The sequence below is a fragment of the Poecilia mexicana genome, unplaced genomic scaffold (assembly GCF_051168715.1).
Source record: "Poecilia mexicana isolate PSO_F unplaced genomic scaffold, ASM5116871v1 scaffold_1, whole genome shotgun sequence".
NCBI classification, from domain to species: domain Eukaryota; kingdom Metazoa; phylum Chordata; class Actinopteri; order Cyprinodontiformes; family Poeciliidae; genus Poecilia; species Poecilia mexicana.
In genome coordinates this window covers 8,982,364-9,000,019 of record NW_028263370.1, presented here as the reverse complement: position 1 = coordinate 9,000,019, position 17,656 = coordinate 8,982,364, and the positions used below count along the sequence as shown (strand labels likewise).

The following is a 17,656-nucleotide window of genomic DNA, read 5'->3' as shown; positions in this document are numbered from 1 at the left end:
TATGCTCCACTCTTTTCAGAAAGTGATACACCACCTTGGATTTCACTTAATAACACCTGAGAGCTTTGTGAATAGACAGAACCTTTTGAAATGTTTGTGCTATATGACTGAAAAGGTGTCTAATGGTTGCAAAACCATGGCTCTCTTAGGCTAAAGCTTTAAACCACTGTGTTCTATCGGTTCTCCTAATAACATCTGGCACCAGTCAAAGTGAATTTGATCCATATATCTGTAACAGTCATGACACCGGTGTCATCATGACAGCTAAGGGGCTAAACTGAAAGCCTGTAAAAGGGCTTTTCTCATGATTCCACCTAACTTCCAAGTCTTTTTCTCTTGTTAGGATATTCTGCTATTTTAGAATAAAGTAGTGGATAGTCATAACTATTAAAGCTATTTGTTGGTTGTGCCAGACTTTGGATGCTAATGCTTTAATCTATCTCAAACTCAAAATTACTTTTTGACATCCTAACAAAACGTTTTAAAAATAATTTGGTGACATAAATCATTTTCAGTCAGGGGTTAGAATTGTGAGCTGAACTGATTTGAGCTGCCTCGTCTGCATCCTATTGGTCTTTTACTGTCACCTGACCTGATTGTTATCAGGTAACAGTGGGTCAGAAGGATTTTGTCACCCAAACCACTCGGTGTCTGAATCCTTCCAACTTTACACTAACAAGCGCCGCAACATCATCAAACACAACAAATATATATCGCTGTTATAGTTTATTTTTGTGATGTGTGATTCATTGTAAAACTAAATTAGCTGCATTTACATAATTTATTTTTATGAAAGCACCAATCATTACACAGTTACTGCATTTTCTTCAGTATAGCATCTGTCCTCTTGCTGATAGTTAAGGGATAAAGCATGAAATATCATTTAAGCTACGTGCAAAAGTGTGTGCGATCCATTTCACTTTGTCTTTGAGCTGTTCCTTTGACTGCAGCCTTTGTGGCTGGATCAGGAAGAAAGTTGGAGACCTGGGAGATAATGCCTGATCCAAAAGGTAATCAAGGAGCAAAGTAACCCCCTTTGACATCCATGCTTTCTTTAGAAGTCAACATTTGAAGTGTTTTCTTCTTTTATTGGGGTATACACACACACACACACACACGTCCGCGCACTTACACGTGGTTTAAAAGAAATTCAGTTTTGTTCTGCTTAATTACAGGTCAAAATAAACATCAGTCCAGGAAAGTAATTTGTCCTTTGCCGATCAGTGTTTTGCTTTACAAAGAAATTCAAATGAGAAGTGGATTACATGGCCCATCTCTGAAGCCAGAGGTTTCATTAACTGAGAGTCTGACTTAGTTTTTATTTGGGCTTAGACAAGAAAATAATATGCTAAAATATGCTGACAGGGCACTGGTGCCTTGGTCTTGTTTAAATTACCTTATTTACATTTGGATTCTACAACTTCTTTTTTTCTTTTCTTTTTTTTGCACTTATTTGTGTTTTCTGACTTCAGGTTGAGGACTTTCACCTTTTTTAGTTGTGTAAATAAAGATTTTTTAGCAAAAAACCCTCAATTTGTATGAGGAGTAATTAAAACTGTTATACCTGTTAAACAACATTTTAATTTGCAACATATTTTTGCAGTTCAGTTTCAGTCCGGTTGCTTTATTTGTGTCCAACTTCAAATACAATACTTTGCAATTGGTGTAGTATCCTTTTGAGTCAATTGCCCTGGGCACACATGCCTGCAAGAGCAATGAGTTTGACTTAGAGGGAACTCATCAACGATGCAGAGAGGCACTGCGACTTACTGAAACCTAGTGGAACCTCAGTAATTAACAACCGCCATAAAATGCTGTGCTGCATAAGCAAAAATACGTACATCAGCATTAATCCGCATCTGCCTAGAAGCTCTTTTACATTAAATTTTTAAACCTGACGCATGCATTAATAAAATTAATCTCTAATCTAACTGAAGCCCTTGACTTCAGATCCAAGTGTGAAACTGTTATAAATTTTCTATGAGTCGGTCAAGATCCACTTTTATTTCTTCAGTATTATGGCAGTTTCAAACATTTTATTCACTTACTAAAACGAATGTGTGTTGATTATAAGAACACTTCAGTGGTATTATCTCAGCAGTCTTTCCTGTTCCCGCTTCTCAAAATTTTGAATTCTTGAATCCTTCAGTGGAAAAATAGTTGTGTTGTTGTTTCCACATAACATTTATTTGACAAAGAAAGAGAAGGTAACCTTGGTACTAAATAAAAGCACATGTCTTTCACTGCTTGTAATTCAGATCAAGTAACACCACTTGCACCATTAGTGATTTTTCAGCACTAAAATGATGATCCGCTTGTGTAACATCACGTAGTTCTTTAAGTTTCCAGGATGGTTTTGACCTGTATAGACTCTAAAATGACCTCAAATTAGACTAACACTTTTTTTTTTTTCAACTTTATTTGAACCCTGTCGGTTGCCATGTGTTCCATCTCCGTATGTTATTTGTCATAGGAACCGTGCGAAAACTTACTAATATTTCTTGAGAAGTGAAGATTTCCTCAGTAGGTGATACTCAGCTTTTGTAGTTGTGTCACTTCATCTGATGATGCAAGAGTTAGTAAGTAATATGTATAACAGTAAGTAGTTATTGAGTCATTGCTCTGCTCTGTTGAAAGGTCAAGACGACATTGGTAGGAATTAATGGATTTCAAAAGCATTGAAGGAGCTTCCACTGCTTTGAAACCGCTTGTGCAGCAACATGTCACTGGAAAAAAGAAAAGGTGACAGAAAAAGATACATTCTGCTTGCAAGCACTTTGAGAATATGGCATCGAAACTAACAAGCAGTTTTACGATTTCTTTATTGAATCTGGACTGCACTAAGTTTTAAATCTAATATGTACTTTGACATAAATGTGGCGGCTTCAGTGTATTAACATGATAGGAGCTATGCCATCAAAGCTAATTTCTAGAAGATTATCTCAAGTACTGACTATCAAAGATATTCATCCAGTTCCATTTTCCTAATCCCAAAGAAAAGGTAATTATATTAAGTTCATTAAGGTCTGTATTAAATCAGTATTAAATCAGTCTGATTGAAGAAACTATAATTCTTACTTTGGTTAAAGGTGTTTTTTTGTTTGTTTGGTTTTTTTTAGAATCCAGACAGGCAAGTATACATTTCTTTCAAAAAAAAAAATAAAATAAACCAAACACAAAAAACTATTCAACAAGGCAGATAAATCCAGTCTCTAAGAATGTGTGTGGATTTCTTAAGTTTCTTCAGAATTGAACTGGGGAAACACCAGTCACCCTCTGTCTGAATAGCAATGAAATTCTTTTTTTTTTTTCTTTACCTTGTAGGGTTTGTTGAGTGGACGTAGAGAAGTCTTACAATGCTCATGGGAAAATATTGTTAAGCTGGCAGGAGAAAATTAATTGATTTCCTTTTTTCATTACTGAGAGAAAAGCAGATGAGAGCGCCGTAGAAAAAAGGAACTAAACTGAATAAAGCCAATGTGGCACAAATAGCTTTAACACTCGGGACCAGGTGCATTAAAGTCTGCAAAATAGCAGAATTATGCCTAGCATTTTATTGCTAGTTGAACAAATATGCATATCGGTTTTATATTTCCCAACACCGTTGTCAAGTTAAAACAGCAAATGGTGTATATGAGTGCATCACCATCTCCACCCAACTGGCACGCGCCTCACAGGAAATCAAGCGCACCCATCCCTTCTCAGCCCAATCAGAAACCTGGCACACCTGTGTTATGAATGATCCCTTCAGACAAAGAACTCGGCTCCAAATTTCCACAGAGACGCCACTGGTAGGGACTGAACATCAAACCATTTAACCTACATTCAGAAAACCTAATCAGTCTTGTTTGTGGAATGTGTTTGTTTATTCACTGATAACTTAATGGTAAATTAATATTGTTTGGAAATTTATTTTGTTCACTATAATCTGCAAGTAATTTTGGTTCATTTGTTTGTAGGTTTTCAATCTGCTTGGTGTGTCTTCTCTGACCACTCAAACAAATCATAGTGGTCTTGTATTGAAAAGTGAAGTGATTTAAAGACAAAAGAAAAGAGAAATAAAAAGATGATACCGAGATGAGTTGTTCCTGCATCTCTTTGATGGGAGCAAGCCTTTTTCAAGTTTGGGCAGAAGCCGAGGTGTTTGAAGAGGCCAAAAAAAACTTGACAACCGTTGGGTAAAATGTAAACAAAAGCTTTTTACAACAAATGTTTTTATGGGAACTAGGTGATGATGCAAGTTTTGGCAACAGTTTTTCTTACTGTGAACATTCCCTTACTTTTATTTTGATCATTTATGGCAGCAAAATAAATTTGGGTCATTGTCTACTCTCCATGTTTTGGCAGGTTTGAATGTTATTGTATTCATTAATAACGACTTTTTCTTTTCTTGCTTTTCCTGTTTTGAAGGATGGTTAGCTGAAATGTGCTTCTATGTCAACTTTACATATTTTGTCAAAAGAAGTACAAATTGAACATTCCTAGACACTGGTCAATTTAGGAGAGTTAACTTTAGATTGAAGAAAAGGCTTTACATATAGTTTACTCAACAGCTGAAGACCATTTAAAAGTATGCAGTGTACATTCACTGTATAAGCTCATCAAATTAAACGCTCAGTTTGTCGAAATCTTCTTTGTCATATTATACCACTGAAATAAAAGACGCATTTATTTAAGGACTTTTACCACAATTTTAAAGTAGTTTGAAGGGATTTTCATTAACTGCTCTGATTTACACCGCCATGTTTTAGCCACAAATTTGATATGTGAAACCCTCAAATACATAAATGTAAATTTTTAAGGCATCAAATTGCAAAGTCAAGTTTCTTTTAAGTTATGTTTGATACATTGAGCATTTTTATAACAACTGTATGTAACATAGTTTCTTGATTGTGCTACAAAATGGCACTGTGTGACTGGAAAACACACAATGTCATAAAAATGCATATTTTGTTAACGTATAGGCACAATTCTTACCATTAATAAGATTGACTTATTCTTATTAATGAACTTGTTTATCCTTAAACAATCACAGTAATAAATGTTTTTATATATATATATATATAAATTACAAGTTCTGTTGATATTTTTATGTACATATAGTTTGGAGCTTTGACACAGACTGTTCTTGATTCATCAAAGGTATTTTACTATTTGTTGAGAGACACTTTTATAAGTAATTCATTCAGCTTGAGACTCTCTGCATACACACCTTTCTAGCTAAATCTCCAAAAGGACACAATTACTTCCTGAATTTATTTTCTTATGTATATCTCATGGAATTATAAACCAAAATATAATAGAAAAATAGATCAGTGGAAAACTATTCACCAATTTTTCAGTAAAGTAATATGAACAGGGAATTTCACTTTCATAATTAATACTTGATGACAAATAAGATGATGTTTTGATTTTTATGATGAGAAAAAATTGACATTTCAGTGATGCAGCTCAATCAAAAATGCAGAAGGTAATAAAAAATATCTAATTTGATTTAAATCTCAGTATACTGCAGAACAGGCACTAACATTTTTGCAAAGAAATGTACCCACTTACTGTGAGCTGCAACCTCGACCTCACTGTCAGAATTTTTACATTTACCCTTTACTGGCATTTAAAGGGAAAGTACGAGTGCTCATTATTTTATGCTCCTTCACCCCACAGCTATCCGTGTTTGAGGTCCATGCCAGTAAAGAAAATAGATCTTTTTGTTCCTGTTTGCAAAATGAACCGGCAAAAATAATAATTCTTATCCCAGCTTCTACAAATTTATAGCAACTCATATTGTTTTAGAAAGGTTCTTTTATTATTTTGTTAGTTTTTCTTTCTCAAAGTGAAAAACAATGTTTGCTTTACAACATATTAAACATTAGCACATGACAATGAGTTATTTATTTGATGTCGATAAATGGTTTTTCATGGAGAGCTTTAAAAAGTTTGAACCTTTCTATTTTATATGAATGAGACACCAACAGACAGATAAGAAACAAAAGTCAAATAGATTAGATCAGCTCTTATCTCTGTTGTAGGAAAGCTTTTGTTTCTGCCCATTTACATCACAGTCAAAGATAACAGGAGACCAGATTTTCTAAATGTTTTATTTAAAGTTACTCCCTCAAACTGGCTTTCTGACTCATCTTAGAAAAAACAGACAAGACAATTAAGCATTTGTGCTTAGTACTAAAGTACAAAGTTTAGATGTAGTGTCCTTTAATTTGTCCTTTAGCGTTCCTTCTCATCTTACCGAACATCACTAGGCTATTTACATAAAAGTTTTTGTTGCTACAGCTTTCACAGCCAGAGTTTTGAGTCAAGAGCATTTCCCTTTAGATTCAAGTGAAACTTAGAACATTATTTAATCACAGTTTGCAAAATTGCTTTAAAAAGTTAAAGAACTTGATAAGCTGGTTGTAGTAAGAGGCATGTTCAGCAGGCTAAAATGAGGCTTTAGGTTTCCCGTTCACTTTTACAACCAAAAAGTTGTAATTAGTTTTTATAATTTGTTTTAGTAAAGTCAAGACATTATTGACCTTCTTATCCATTTGTAATGAGTACATATTGGATTTTTTGTGTGTTTGAGACAAATCTGAGACATTTAAATTTTGGAATTGGTTGACACCAAGTTGATGACTTGGTGTCAACTAAGATATGGTATGATATGGTGCCACCAAGTTGGCACCATATTAAAGTTAATAGTCAAAACCAAATTTAAACTAAATTGTATTTGATTGCCTTCTTTAGTATTAAGTTATTGCAAAATGTGAAAACACTATTATTTGAAAACTTAAGTTTGTTTCATCAATACAACAAAATCAAAAACTTGGTTGAGTATGTAACGTTCATGAAATCACAGGACACCAACATCTGAGACCATAATGTTTTGGGGATTTTTTTTTACAAAAATGTCCTAATGAACTGTGTAGGATATTGTTCAATCAAAAAATGTTGTTACTGTTGCAACTTTTAAATCATTTGGTTACGGATTTGTTCCCTCATCATCACTTAATTACATACAGCTGCTGCAGCTTAACAGACTTCCTCTCAGTGTCATTTTGCTCAACTACTGTGGGATGTGAAGTTGTTTTTATTTGCAGAGGTTTGGGTCACCTTTTAGCATTTAATTTATACAAGCACAGAAACGCTGCATTTAAACATTGCACTTAAATCACAAGCACAACCAGGTTGTACTCTGAAAAATATTGCCACAGCCATTAAATACGCAGAGCAAAAACCTCAGACTTCGCTCCCCCGACTTTGTTTAATGCACTTACAGTATGTTAGACAAAGTATTTCTATTAGCCCTAAATGGCTTCAACATGACTTTTAAACACTTTTTTTTAACATTCTGATCTTTTAAGTTGTTCTATTTGTTGCTTTGTCTGCATTGTGTGATTGAAAGTTTTCTAATATTTTGCATTGTAATTTGTTTATTATGATGACAATAAACAATTGAAGACTGATAAAAACTGATATTATTTTAAATCAATACTGATGCTACATGTCCGTTGTGTGTATTACTTATTTGTTCCCCTGTCATAAGATTTTGATCCAGAGCTAAATATGCAATAAGAAATCAAATGAAACCAACATCTGTTTCATCTAATAGTATATTGAATTTGCATGTTGTTTCTATTTGTTAAACTAAATGGATTGAAGAACATTCAGTTGGTATGTGCTTTAACAGTGCCGAACAACACAGGTGCTCAGTCAACAATTCAGCTGGACAGAGTAAGAATGTGTCAGAGGCTTGTGGTATGTTAAGCATACCACAAGCCTTTGCACAACAGAGCGACAGTTATGCCATTTTCACCAGAAAATTGAGTTATGCAACCTGGAAGTTCGGTTTTAGACTGCAGACTAGTTTTCTCTTTTGTTCAGCAGTTTTTATGGTTTCTAGATTAAACCGCATCCAAAACCCTCTCTAAACATTATAGGTCAAGAACAGGTAACATTTAAATGATATGTCACCTCTGTATTTTGCCAAACAAGAGACATAACTGTCAGATATTGCATTACAGGTATTGCTTTAAACACCAAGCTATTCCCTAAATGATTAAATAGTTTCTTATTGTTGCCAAAAGATCAGCACCAGATAATATGCAAATAAGTCATATTTGCATTTTATCTTTTTACAAGACCACCCTACTACTTGCTACTACTTGTAGTCTTGCTAAGTCATTTTTTATACAAACCCAACATGTTTAAGGACATGAAAAAGTCCCCACATTTCATTAAGAACAGGGAAAACGCCAGCGATGAGAGGTGGGAGGGTACATTCCACGTAGTTTCATCTCCAGTTTTGTATTCAGCACTCCCATTCAATACGTGTGTATATAAAGAGATCTGTGGTGCTAAGTTGCATTAACACAGCAGCTCTTCAGGGAAACTTTGTGATCAGCAGAGGTAAGACAAATATATTTAAAAGTTGCTGAAAAACAGAAACAAACAAGAATCTTCTAGTTGTAGTTGTGTCAAATTGAATTTGTGTTTCATTGTGATCCAGTAGCATTCATCAGTTTGTCTGTAAAAGTTTTGTTATCAGGACGATCCTTTTGAATTGTATTATAATGAAATGGAACTACCAACCAATCAGTGTTGATGATGGTTGTTTTTCCCTCTCTTGGCATCAAGGTGGATCAATTTTCAACAGCAAAAATGGTGGATTATGAAGTAACTGTGTACACCGCCAATCGCACCGCTGCCACCACTTTCAACAATGTCTTCATTAAGCTGGTTGGCACAAATGGGGAAAGTGAACGCAAGTGGCTGTTCAACTTGAAAGGAGCTTCAGCATTTGCCAGAGGAGCTGTAAGTCTGAGAGATTGTGCTTCAAATTCAAATGTAGAGCAGCTTTAGACCAAGAATCACAAAATCACTGTCATTTATTTCACAACAGGGTATGTGTTAATGCCATAAAGTTATCGCATTGTTTCATGTAATGCATCCTGGAGAAGCACGGGGGCTTGCAAAAGTATTTAAGGTCACTGAATTTTTTCACATTTTCTCATGCTACAACCACAAACTTCATTATTTTTAACTGGGATTTTATGTGATAGACCAACACAAAGTAATGCATAATTGGGAAGTGGACAGAATAGGGTATATAATTATAAAAATGTTTTGAAAACAAAATGAGAAAAAGGTGAGTCATAAATTTGCTCCTTTAGGTCAAAACAACCTTCATTTTCTGTAACTACAGCTGGTATTATTTTAGCGTACGTCTCTGCCAGCTTTGCAAATGTACAGGGTGATATTTCTCTGTTATGTACAAAATATATTTGAGCTAGATACACTAATGTAGATGAGTATTCATTGACCTAAACCATTATGTTGTTGCTGTGGATTATCGTTTTTAACCTCTTGCTATAAATATGTACTTGAAGGTTTGTTTTTATGATTTCAAATTGTTGTTTTCTTTGTGTTAGGTGGCGTCTTTTACAGTTTCCTGCCCCACGTCCCTTGGAAAGCTGGTGCTGGTGGAGCTGGACAAAAAGCCTCTTTTGCTGTTCCCAGAAGATTCTTGGTTCCCAGCCAAAGTGGAAGTCAAATCCCCAGACGGAGAGATTTACAACTTCCCTATCTACCGCTGGATCACTGACAGCAAGGTGCACCGCTTCAGAGAGGGAACAGGTCCGTCGAACAGCCGTAAATTCTGTTCAAAGTTTGTTTGTTTTTCCTATTAAACTAGAGGGAGACAACAGCAAATTAATACCAACACATCATCACATGATTTTTTTTCTCTCTCTCTTTTCCCAGCCCTGAAAGGGTTCGAAGATAGTCATCAACTTGGCAGGTACAGCCGGGAACAGGAGCTCAAGCAGCGTCAGAAAGATTACTGGTGAGAAAACAGAGTGGCAAAAACACAAAAACCCCTTTTCCCTGTTTGAGTTTATATTTACGAGTGCATCTTAATAAATTGGAAGTAAATGTACTTCAACAATTCAATATTACACTGAAACTTGTTATATTATAAATGTCTAATTTATAGACAGACAGGTCTGTCTCGAAGAATCACAAATTGATCACAGATTTTTTTTTTTTTCAAATGTTCTCAATGTACTTCAGAGAATATTTTGTGCATTTTCTCAATAAGCACTGAGGTGGACAAATACACTTCTTCTATGAATATGATTGCAACAATACCAAACATGACCAATATTATTCAGAATGTTCTACAGAAACAAAAATAAACTGTAATAGGTACCGCTCCAAAAGATTGTCTGAAGTGTTTGTACACAATTACTCCCAGGTAAGATAAGAGTGTTTTATCTGTCATGGTGAAACATTAACACTCACAAAGCAGATTTTAAGTGGAATTAAAAGAAGGAAAATAATATAAAGTACACTGAATATAATGTAACGATGTAAAACAACTAGGACTTATCCTATAAAAGGCTATTAGAAAAAGACATTTCTTGCTGTTTTCACAGGACAGATGTAACAGGCAGATCATCTCTTCCTTTCTAATGTTTCTGTTGCTTGTGCTTTCATCATTTTACATGCTTTTATAGACGTTTAGTGACGCTTCAGTAGTGAATAATTACCTTCAATACTATACCTTCACCAATAGTCAGAGCAGAGGAGATCCATTCCACTCTGTGTCCACATTGCAAATAAATCACACATTTGAAAGCTGAGTAACGCAATTAGCAATGCCCGGCAGTCGCCATGGCAGCACTTCTTGCTCTTGACTCTCCACCAGTCGGACAGAGGCGAGCAAGAGGTGGGGAGGGATGGAGGGCTGTGGAAGTGACAAAGTTGTACCAAGTTATGCTGTTGCAAAAAATAGGACAATTCAAATGTCTAAGAACTGTTTGACTGAAGAGACCAGTAGTGGGACGATTTGAAGCAAAATAATGCAGAACTAAAAGAATTGCAAAAAAATGTCAAAATTCTCACAGAAACATGAAGACAGAAGTCCAGATAGCTTATTTAGATAGTTTATCAGCAAAAACAGTTGATTAGGGTGTGAGTTTCCCTGTGATTACATTTTTGATGAAATTCTAATTTACTAAGTTGCAAGTGTATATGCTGATGTGCTTTGTTTTGAAAAATAAAATAATTTTTTACATCTGTACTACAATAAAACGGCATATAAATTCTATCTTTTTCTCAGCTGGGATGTGTATGTGGAAGGAATTCCTCACTGCATTAAAGCAGACGGCCCATCCTCCCTACCTCCTGAAGTCAGATTCTCCTTTACCAAGCAGACTGAATTTCTGTTCACAGCAAGCACAGGGTAAACTCCTAATAGTCTGATACACATATGCCTTTAATTTGAGATTTTGATGACACATTAACTTTTTGTTTTTTCTTAACTAGACTGGCAGAGCTGAAACTGAAGGGGCTGGCTGATAATAAAACGAATTGGATGAACATTGATGATATCGACAGAGTTTTTTGCTGCAAACAGACTGATATATCTGGTACTGACAACTTGCATAAAGTTAATCCTACTAAGCTATAAAACCTGCTAAAGCTGGGGTGTGGCTTTAATATTTGTTGTGATTGTTTAAGTTGTATTTTGTATCCAAACGTTCCTTGTAAAAAGAACAGAGTGGCAATTTGTATTGTGGTGATTTGGATGAAAATGTAAAATAATTCTAATTGACACAATGTACTTTAGACTGTTTATGCTTCAACAAAAAGAAAAGTTCAAAGTGTTCTCATGGCCTGCAAAAAATTCAGCTTGCTCTTCCACCATTTTTGCAGACTGTATTTATCATTTTATTTTTATTTTTAAACAAATGTATTGGGTTGCTTTTTTTTGTTGTTTTTTTACAGACTATGTCCAGCAACACTGGAAGGAAGATGCATTTTTTGGTTACCAGTTTCTAAACGGGGTTAATCCCATGCTGATTCGCCGCTGCACCGTCCTGCCTGACAACCTTCCTGTTACTGACAAAATGGTTTTCCCTGATGGTTGTTGCAGCTTGGCAGAAGAAATTAAGGTGATTATCTGTACAAAAAAAACAACTATTTCTAAGTAGATTTGAGGTTCTTGCATTTTTACATAACGTTGATATTAACATGTGATTTTTTTTCTTAAAATGTTAAACAGAAAGGCAACATATTCCTTTGTGACTACAAGCGAATGGATGGAGTGAAAACAAGCACCATCAATGACGAGAAGCAGTACCTGATGGCTCCACTTGTCTTGCTCCACAAAACTCCAGATGATAAACTCATGCCAATTGCTATTCAGGTGAGATTAGCACTCATATACAGTAATTAAGTACACAAATTATTAAGCATTCAATTGAATCATTAAGCATTCAATTGAAACATTTAACAGAAAGAACCAGGCACTAAAGACCAAGCAACCATTGATTAGGTTGAGTTTGGAACCCAAAACATGCACATCAATGTCAAAATAAAAGTATTAATTCCAAAGTTTCCATTTTCAAATCAAGTTCAAAAGACAAATATTTTCACGAGAATTGCTGGAATGAAGAGGAAGTGACGAGAAATGTTGTCTGATCACAGCCACCAGAGTTGCTGTCTGGTCATAATAACCTTGGTCTGTCAGTAATTCATGACCACTTGTCACAAAACCTGTAATTTAAAAGATTTTTTTGTTTGTTTTAATATATACAATTCTGGCAGTATTCAGATTATGTTCTGATTAGCATTGTTACTCTGGTGTTAACAGGTGTGCAGGTGTTAGCCTTGTTATTATCAGTACAATACACTGATTCACGCAGTGACTTTGTAAAACATTGCAGCAGTGAATGGATGCAGTTAAAAGTTTTCCTTTTCAATAAATTGATCATTCAGTGTGAGAGGGATTTACCTGCCTCATTAACAGGTGCTGTATTTTTGTACTTGTGCTCTTATTTGTCTTTATTCATTCATTTGCTTTTGTTTTTGTTTGGTGAAAGGTTAAACCTGCTGATAAATTAATGTAACTTTACGATTTTCTTCTGACTACTTTCTACTTTTCAGTCATTAATTCAGCACATTCCTGTTAGAGTGGTCTTTTTTATTTAAAACAAAATTATTTGCTTTTCTTTCTGTTTTATAGATACATGACTCCAAAAACCCTTTTGTGTGTTTTTTTTAAGGGTTTTTGAATCCTGCAGCTGCTTTTACAAACAATTGTAATTCATGGATCCTTCACACTATGAACATTTTTTGTTTGTTTTCTGATTCTGAAATGAGACATTTGCACTTCTAGCAAGACATTGATGCCTGATGGCAACACTTACTGTGATGTTATAAGTTTGTGAATTAATGAAGCCAATTTTAAATGTAGAAAGAAGAAGAGAATGACATCCAAATTGTGTATTTTGTAAAGAATTGAAACAAGTGGAAAGTGAAATTCCCTTTCTTAGAAAGTAGACTTGTAGAAAAATGTGGATGTCAGATGACACAAAGATTATAGGTTTTTCACTTCAACCACCAGTCTGGTTTGTTCATTTGTCAAAGGGTTATATCTTCAAACACACACGCCTGTCTGACTATTGTTCGGTTTAATCTGATTTCAGATTATCAGTGTGGATTAAGTTCAAACTCTTCACTGAGGTTCTCAAGAAAAAAAAAAAATGAGTCAGCGGATAAAATACAAAACAACTTCAGGAACATTGTTTATCTGTATGATTGACCTGTAATCAAACACACTTTATTTAAACCCTGATGTAGCTGAAGCAGAAACCAGCAGAGGACAATCCAATCTTCTTGCCAACTGATTCAGAGTACGACTGGCTGATGGCAAAGATTTTTGTCAGAAGTGCAGATTTCAGTGAGCATCAGCTCAACGTTCACCTGCTGCGCACTCACCTGCTGGCTGAGGTCTTTGCAGTGTCACTGTTGCGCAACGTGCCCATGGTGCATCCTCTCCACAAGGTAACTGAAGCTGCAGGTTCCACTGTGTTTATGCCGATACTGACAGATTCCCATGATGATGCAACATGTAAAAAACTCGATCTTTTAATTTATTCATTTTACTGATTATTAAGTTTTGACTGTGTCTTATTGTAATTCAGAATACTTTATTTTTTTGTAAACTGTTATAACCAACATTGTTTTCTCTTTTTTCAGCTTCTCATACCTCACACTCGCTACACTCTGCAGATCAACTTCTTAGCTCGGAACAGACTCATATCTGAGGAGGGTGTTTTCACCAAAGTAAAACAAAAAACTTTACTCAGAAGGACGTCTTTATCTTTCATTTTGAATGACAGTGTTTGTCTCCAACTTTGACTTTACCTTTCTCTAGTTTTCAGCTTCTGGAGGAGAGGGTATGATCACAATTCTGAGGAGATCGCTGTCCTCAGTAACATACAGCTCCCTCTGCGTGCCTGAAGACATTGCTGAGCGCGGAGTGAAGGACGTACCAAACTTCTACTACAGAGATGATGCACTCAGACTGTGGGATGCTATCAACAGGTATGATAGGCTACTTCCATTTTGCATCTTACATTATGCTACTTTATCTGTTAATGACAAATCATCAGATGATTTATTGTGCAAAACGTCCACACTTCTACTTATTAGGATTATGTATAATCCTAATAATCCTAATAACATGATTTCTGTACAAACATGTTCTGTACATGATTGTACAGAACAATCATGTTTGTACAGGTCTTCCATTGTTTTGTAAGCCAAAATGGAAGGCCTTGGTTAGTATAAACAGTAAAGTATGAAAAGAAGTACCATACAAATAATTTGTGGTATAAAGAAAAATCTGTGATATTTAAAGTATTAGAAATGTAAATTGTTAGAAAAGAAAAAACGCATCATAAATTCAATAACCTTCCTGGAAAAAACACACTTCACTCTTACTGGCTGTATGTATTTAATGTATTTTACAAAATATTTCTGTGTCTCTGAAAGATTTGTGCGGGGTATCCTGACCTACTACTACAAGACCGATGCTGAAGTTCAGCAAGACTCTGAACTTCAAACGTGGATTCTGGACATTTTTGAACATGGATTCCTTTCCCAGCCTTGCCCAGGTATCTCTTTAAGAAAATAATACGGCTTGATAAACTTATTACAGATTTGTGTAATGGAAGCAAAGTGGTACTGCTGGTAGCTCTGTAGCCTGGCAGCAAGGATGTTCAGGGTGTCTCCATGTATGAATGGATCTTCTCTGGGTTCACCAGCTGCCTCCTAAAAGTCAATTGACTATCAGGTTATTTACTTTCTCTAAATTACCCCTAGTTATGACTGTGTGCATGGTTGTTTGTCTTGTGTGTCCCTCTGTTGCACAGACTGCTGAAGACAGGCACCAACCCTCACCCACTTACAGACCTACAATAACAAGTGGTTATAGACAATCGGTGGGATGGGATGGACGGTTAAGAATTTATCAAACATCGAATTTTTAAATGTTAAGTTTATTTTTTTCTAATTCTCAGGAATCCCTCAGAAACTTACCACAGTGGATGAGCTCATCAAGTTTGTCACCATGGTGATCTTCACCGGCTCAGCCCAGCATGCTGCTGTGAACAGTGGACAGGTAAGGGGTTGGGATGAGCAATGCTAAGATTCAGATATGATTTGTATTATTTGCATATGAATTGAAGCTCGGTGTTTTTATTTCAGATAATACTTGCTTGATAACAATTGGTACTTATTTACAGTAGCAATAGATGACTATATAACTGAATATAAATAATAATTCAAATTCACCAAACATGGTCTTCAAAACACAGTTCCATTTTAATACAGACTTTACAGCATAGATAAACAGTTTCAAAAATTGTAATCCTGTAAACACTCAATTTGTATTGCATTATGAATTAAGTTTATGGCTTAATTGATCTTCTGCCAGGCTCCTATAGTGAGTCAATAAATGCAGGAGTAAAAACACCTTTCATGATCCTCCAATAAGGTATACTCTGATGTGGTATGTAGGGACATTTTTGTCCATATTATTTTTGAATTGTCAAAATAAATGTGTCTCAGGTCAATATCAAGGAGCACCTTCTACCTCGACTCTATTAATAATGTACATTTTGTTAAGATAGGGTAGATTATCATATCAAGTTAATAGCTTTAAAGGTTGGTTGTAAAAAAAAAAAAAAAAAAAAAAAAAAAAAACAAGCAAACACTATTTTAAACCATCTAAGGTTCAAGCAATCATGGCCTAAATCCAGTCAGCAAACTGTCTAAAGCTATCAGTCAGACAACTACAACTATAATTACAACTATTACGCTGTATTTTGAAATTCCACAAGCAAAACAAGTCAATAAAACTATAATACTCATTTCTGTACTGCAGTTTGACTTTGGTAGCTGGATGCCAAACACTCCAATCTCCCTGCAACTGCCACCTCCAACCAAAAAAGGGGAAGCGACTGAAGAAACGATGCTGAAAACACTGCCGGACGTCAACACCACAGTTCAGGGCATGGCCACCCTGTGGCTGCTCAGCCAGCAGTCCAGTGACTTTGTGAGTGTTCACACTTCAGTGTGTTTTGCAAACATATGGTCAAGCTTTATCAGAAACATTTCAACAGGCTAATCTCAATAAAGTAGTAAGTAATTTAAAAGTGAGTCCCTTTCATGATAAATTTCATCTTGGGTTTTCTGTAGCTTCAATCCATTCACAAAATGAGCAGAAATAAATGGTTGAAATAGATCACTCTGGGTGTAATTTATCTTTATAATATATGAAAGACCTAATGAATTAGGTCTTATGAACCGTTTTTCACGGTTTTCTTTTTTCTCGCGATGAACCTGTATATAAATAAGGTAAAATGATACTATTCAACTCCATGACTTCTTCATGGCTCTATATGTTTACAAGTAATCCACATGTTTCAAACATTTGCATGTCGGTGGCAGAAAAACTAAGTGTCCTTGATTTTATCAGGCACCTCTTGGCCAGTACTCTGAGGACCACTTCAGTGAGGAGACTCCACGGCAGATGATGGCGAACTTTAAAAAGGAGCTGGCGGCGTTGAGTGCAGCAATCAAAGAGAGAAACAAAACTCTGGAAGTGCCGTACACATACTTGGATCCAGAGGAGGTAGAAAACAGTGTGGCTATTTAGGGAAGTAAGAGAAGTTTCCTCTCAGTTTTCATAGTTGATAATAATCCCACACTGATGTGCTTCATGTTATTTTAGGTGTATTATTGGAACCTTTATGAACATGTTGGAGAAGGGGAAGCAGAGGGGACATGATAATTTTTTTTAAATTTTATTAGTTTTGCTTAAATGTATAATGTATATTTGAATGGAATGTTATTATTTGGGATGCATGCAGAGAAATATGGAGTCAGACGAGTGAGTGTACCGACCCTATGGAAATTAGAAAGTGAGTTTCTCTAATCTGTTGCTTCAAAATACCTGTGTAAGAATCTATGGCAAAGTGCAAATAAAAATGTTTTTAAGCAGAAAACAATTATTGTGCATTTCACTTACACATTTGCTTACACTTTTGCAGCCAAACAAACAAAATCAAGAAGAATGAATGTATAATTAGTTCTTCCGTTAAGTCAAGCTGGTGAAATTATTTGCTGTGTTAAGAGAAAAGTCATCCAAAGACACATGGCTGGGCTTTAAGCATCTGTGCTTAGTACTAAAGTACAAAGTTTAGATGTAGTGTGCTTTGATTTGTCCTTTAGCATTCCTTCTCATTATCTTACTGAGAATCACTAAGCTATTTCCATAAAGGTTTTTGTTGCTACAGCTTTCACAGCC

At 35.4% G+C, this 17,656-nt stretch overlaps 1 protein-coding gene across 3 annotated transcripts; it reads left to right on the top strand.

The window, feature by feature from the left end:
• The first annotated feature begins 8,280 nt into the window (after positions 1-8,280).
• On the top strand, positions 8,281-17,357 carry LOC106925463 (arachidonate 12-lipoxygenase, 12R-type-like). Of its 3 annotated transcripts, none has more exons than XM_088003976.1 (15): positions 8,281-8,403; positions 8,632-8,808; positions 9,426-9,630; positions 9,757-9,838; positions 11,117-11,239; positions 11,323-11,426; positions 11,785-11,951; positions 12,062-12,205; positions 13,642-13,845; positions 14,041-14,127; positions 14,219-14,388; positions 14,839-14,960; positions 15,366-15,466; positions 16,232-16,402; positions 16,826-17,357. In XM_088003976.1, exons 2-15 carry the CDS (start codon positions 8,656-8,658, stop codon positions 17,003-17,005), a joined length of 2,013 nt encoding a protein of 670 aa, XP_087860102.1. In that variant the 5' UTR covers positions 8,281-8,403; positions 8,632-8,655; the 3' UTR covers positions 17,006-17,357. The 3 variants fall into 3 exon arrangements, with proteins under 3 accessions (XP_087860102.1, XP_087860104.1, XP_087860099.1); XM_088003978.1 differs by lacking the exon at positions 16,826-17,357 and adding an exon at positions 16,546-16,605; XM_088003973.1 differs by lacking the exon at positions 8,281-8,403 and having other exon boundaries at positions 8,584-8,808.
• Positions 17,358-17,656: the final 299 nt, after the last annotated feature.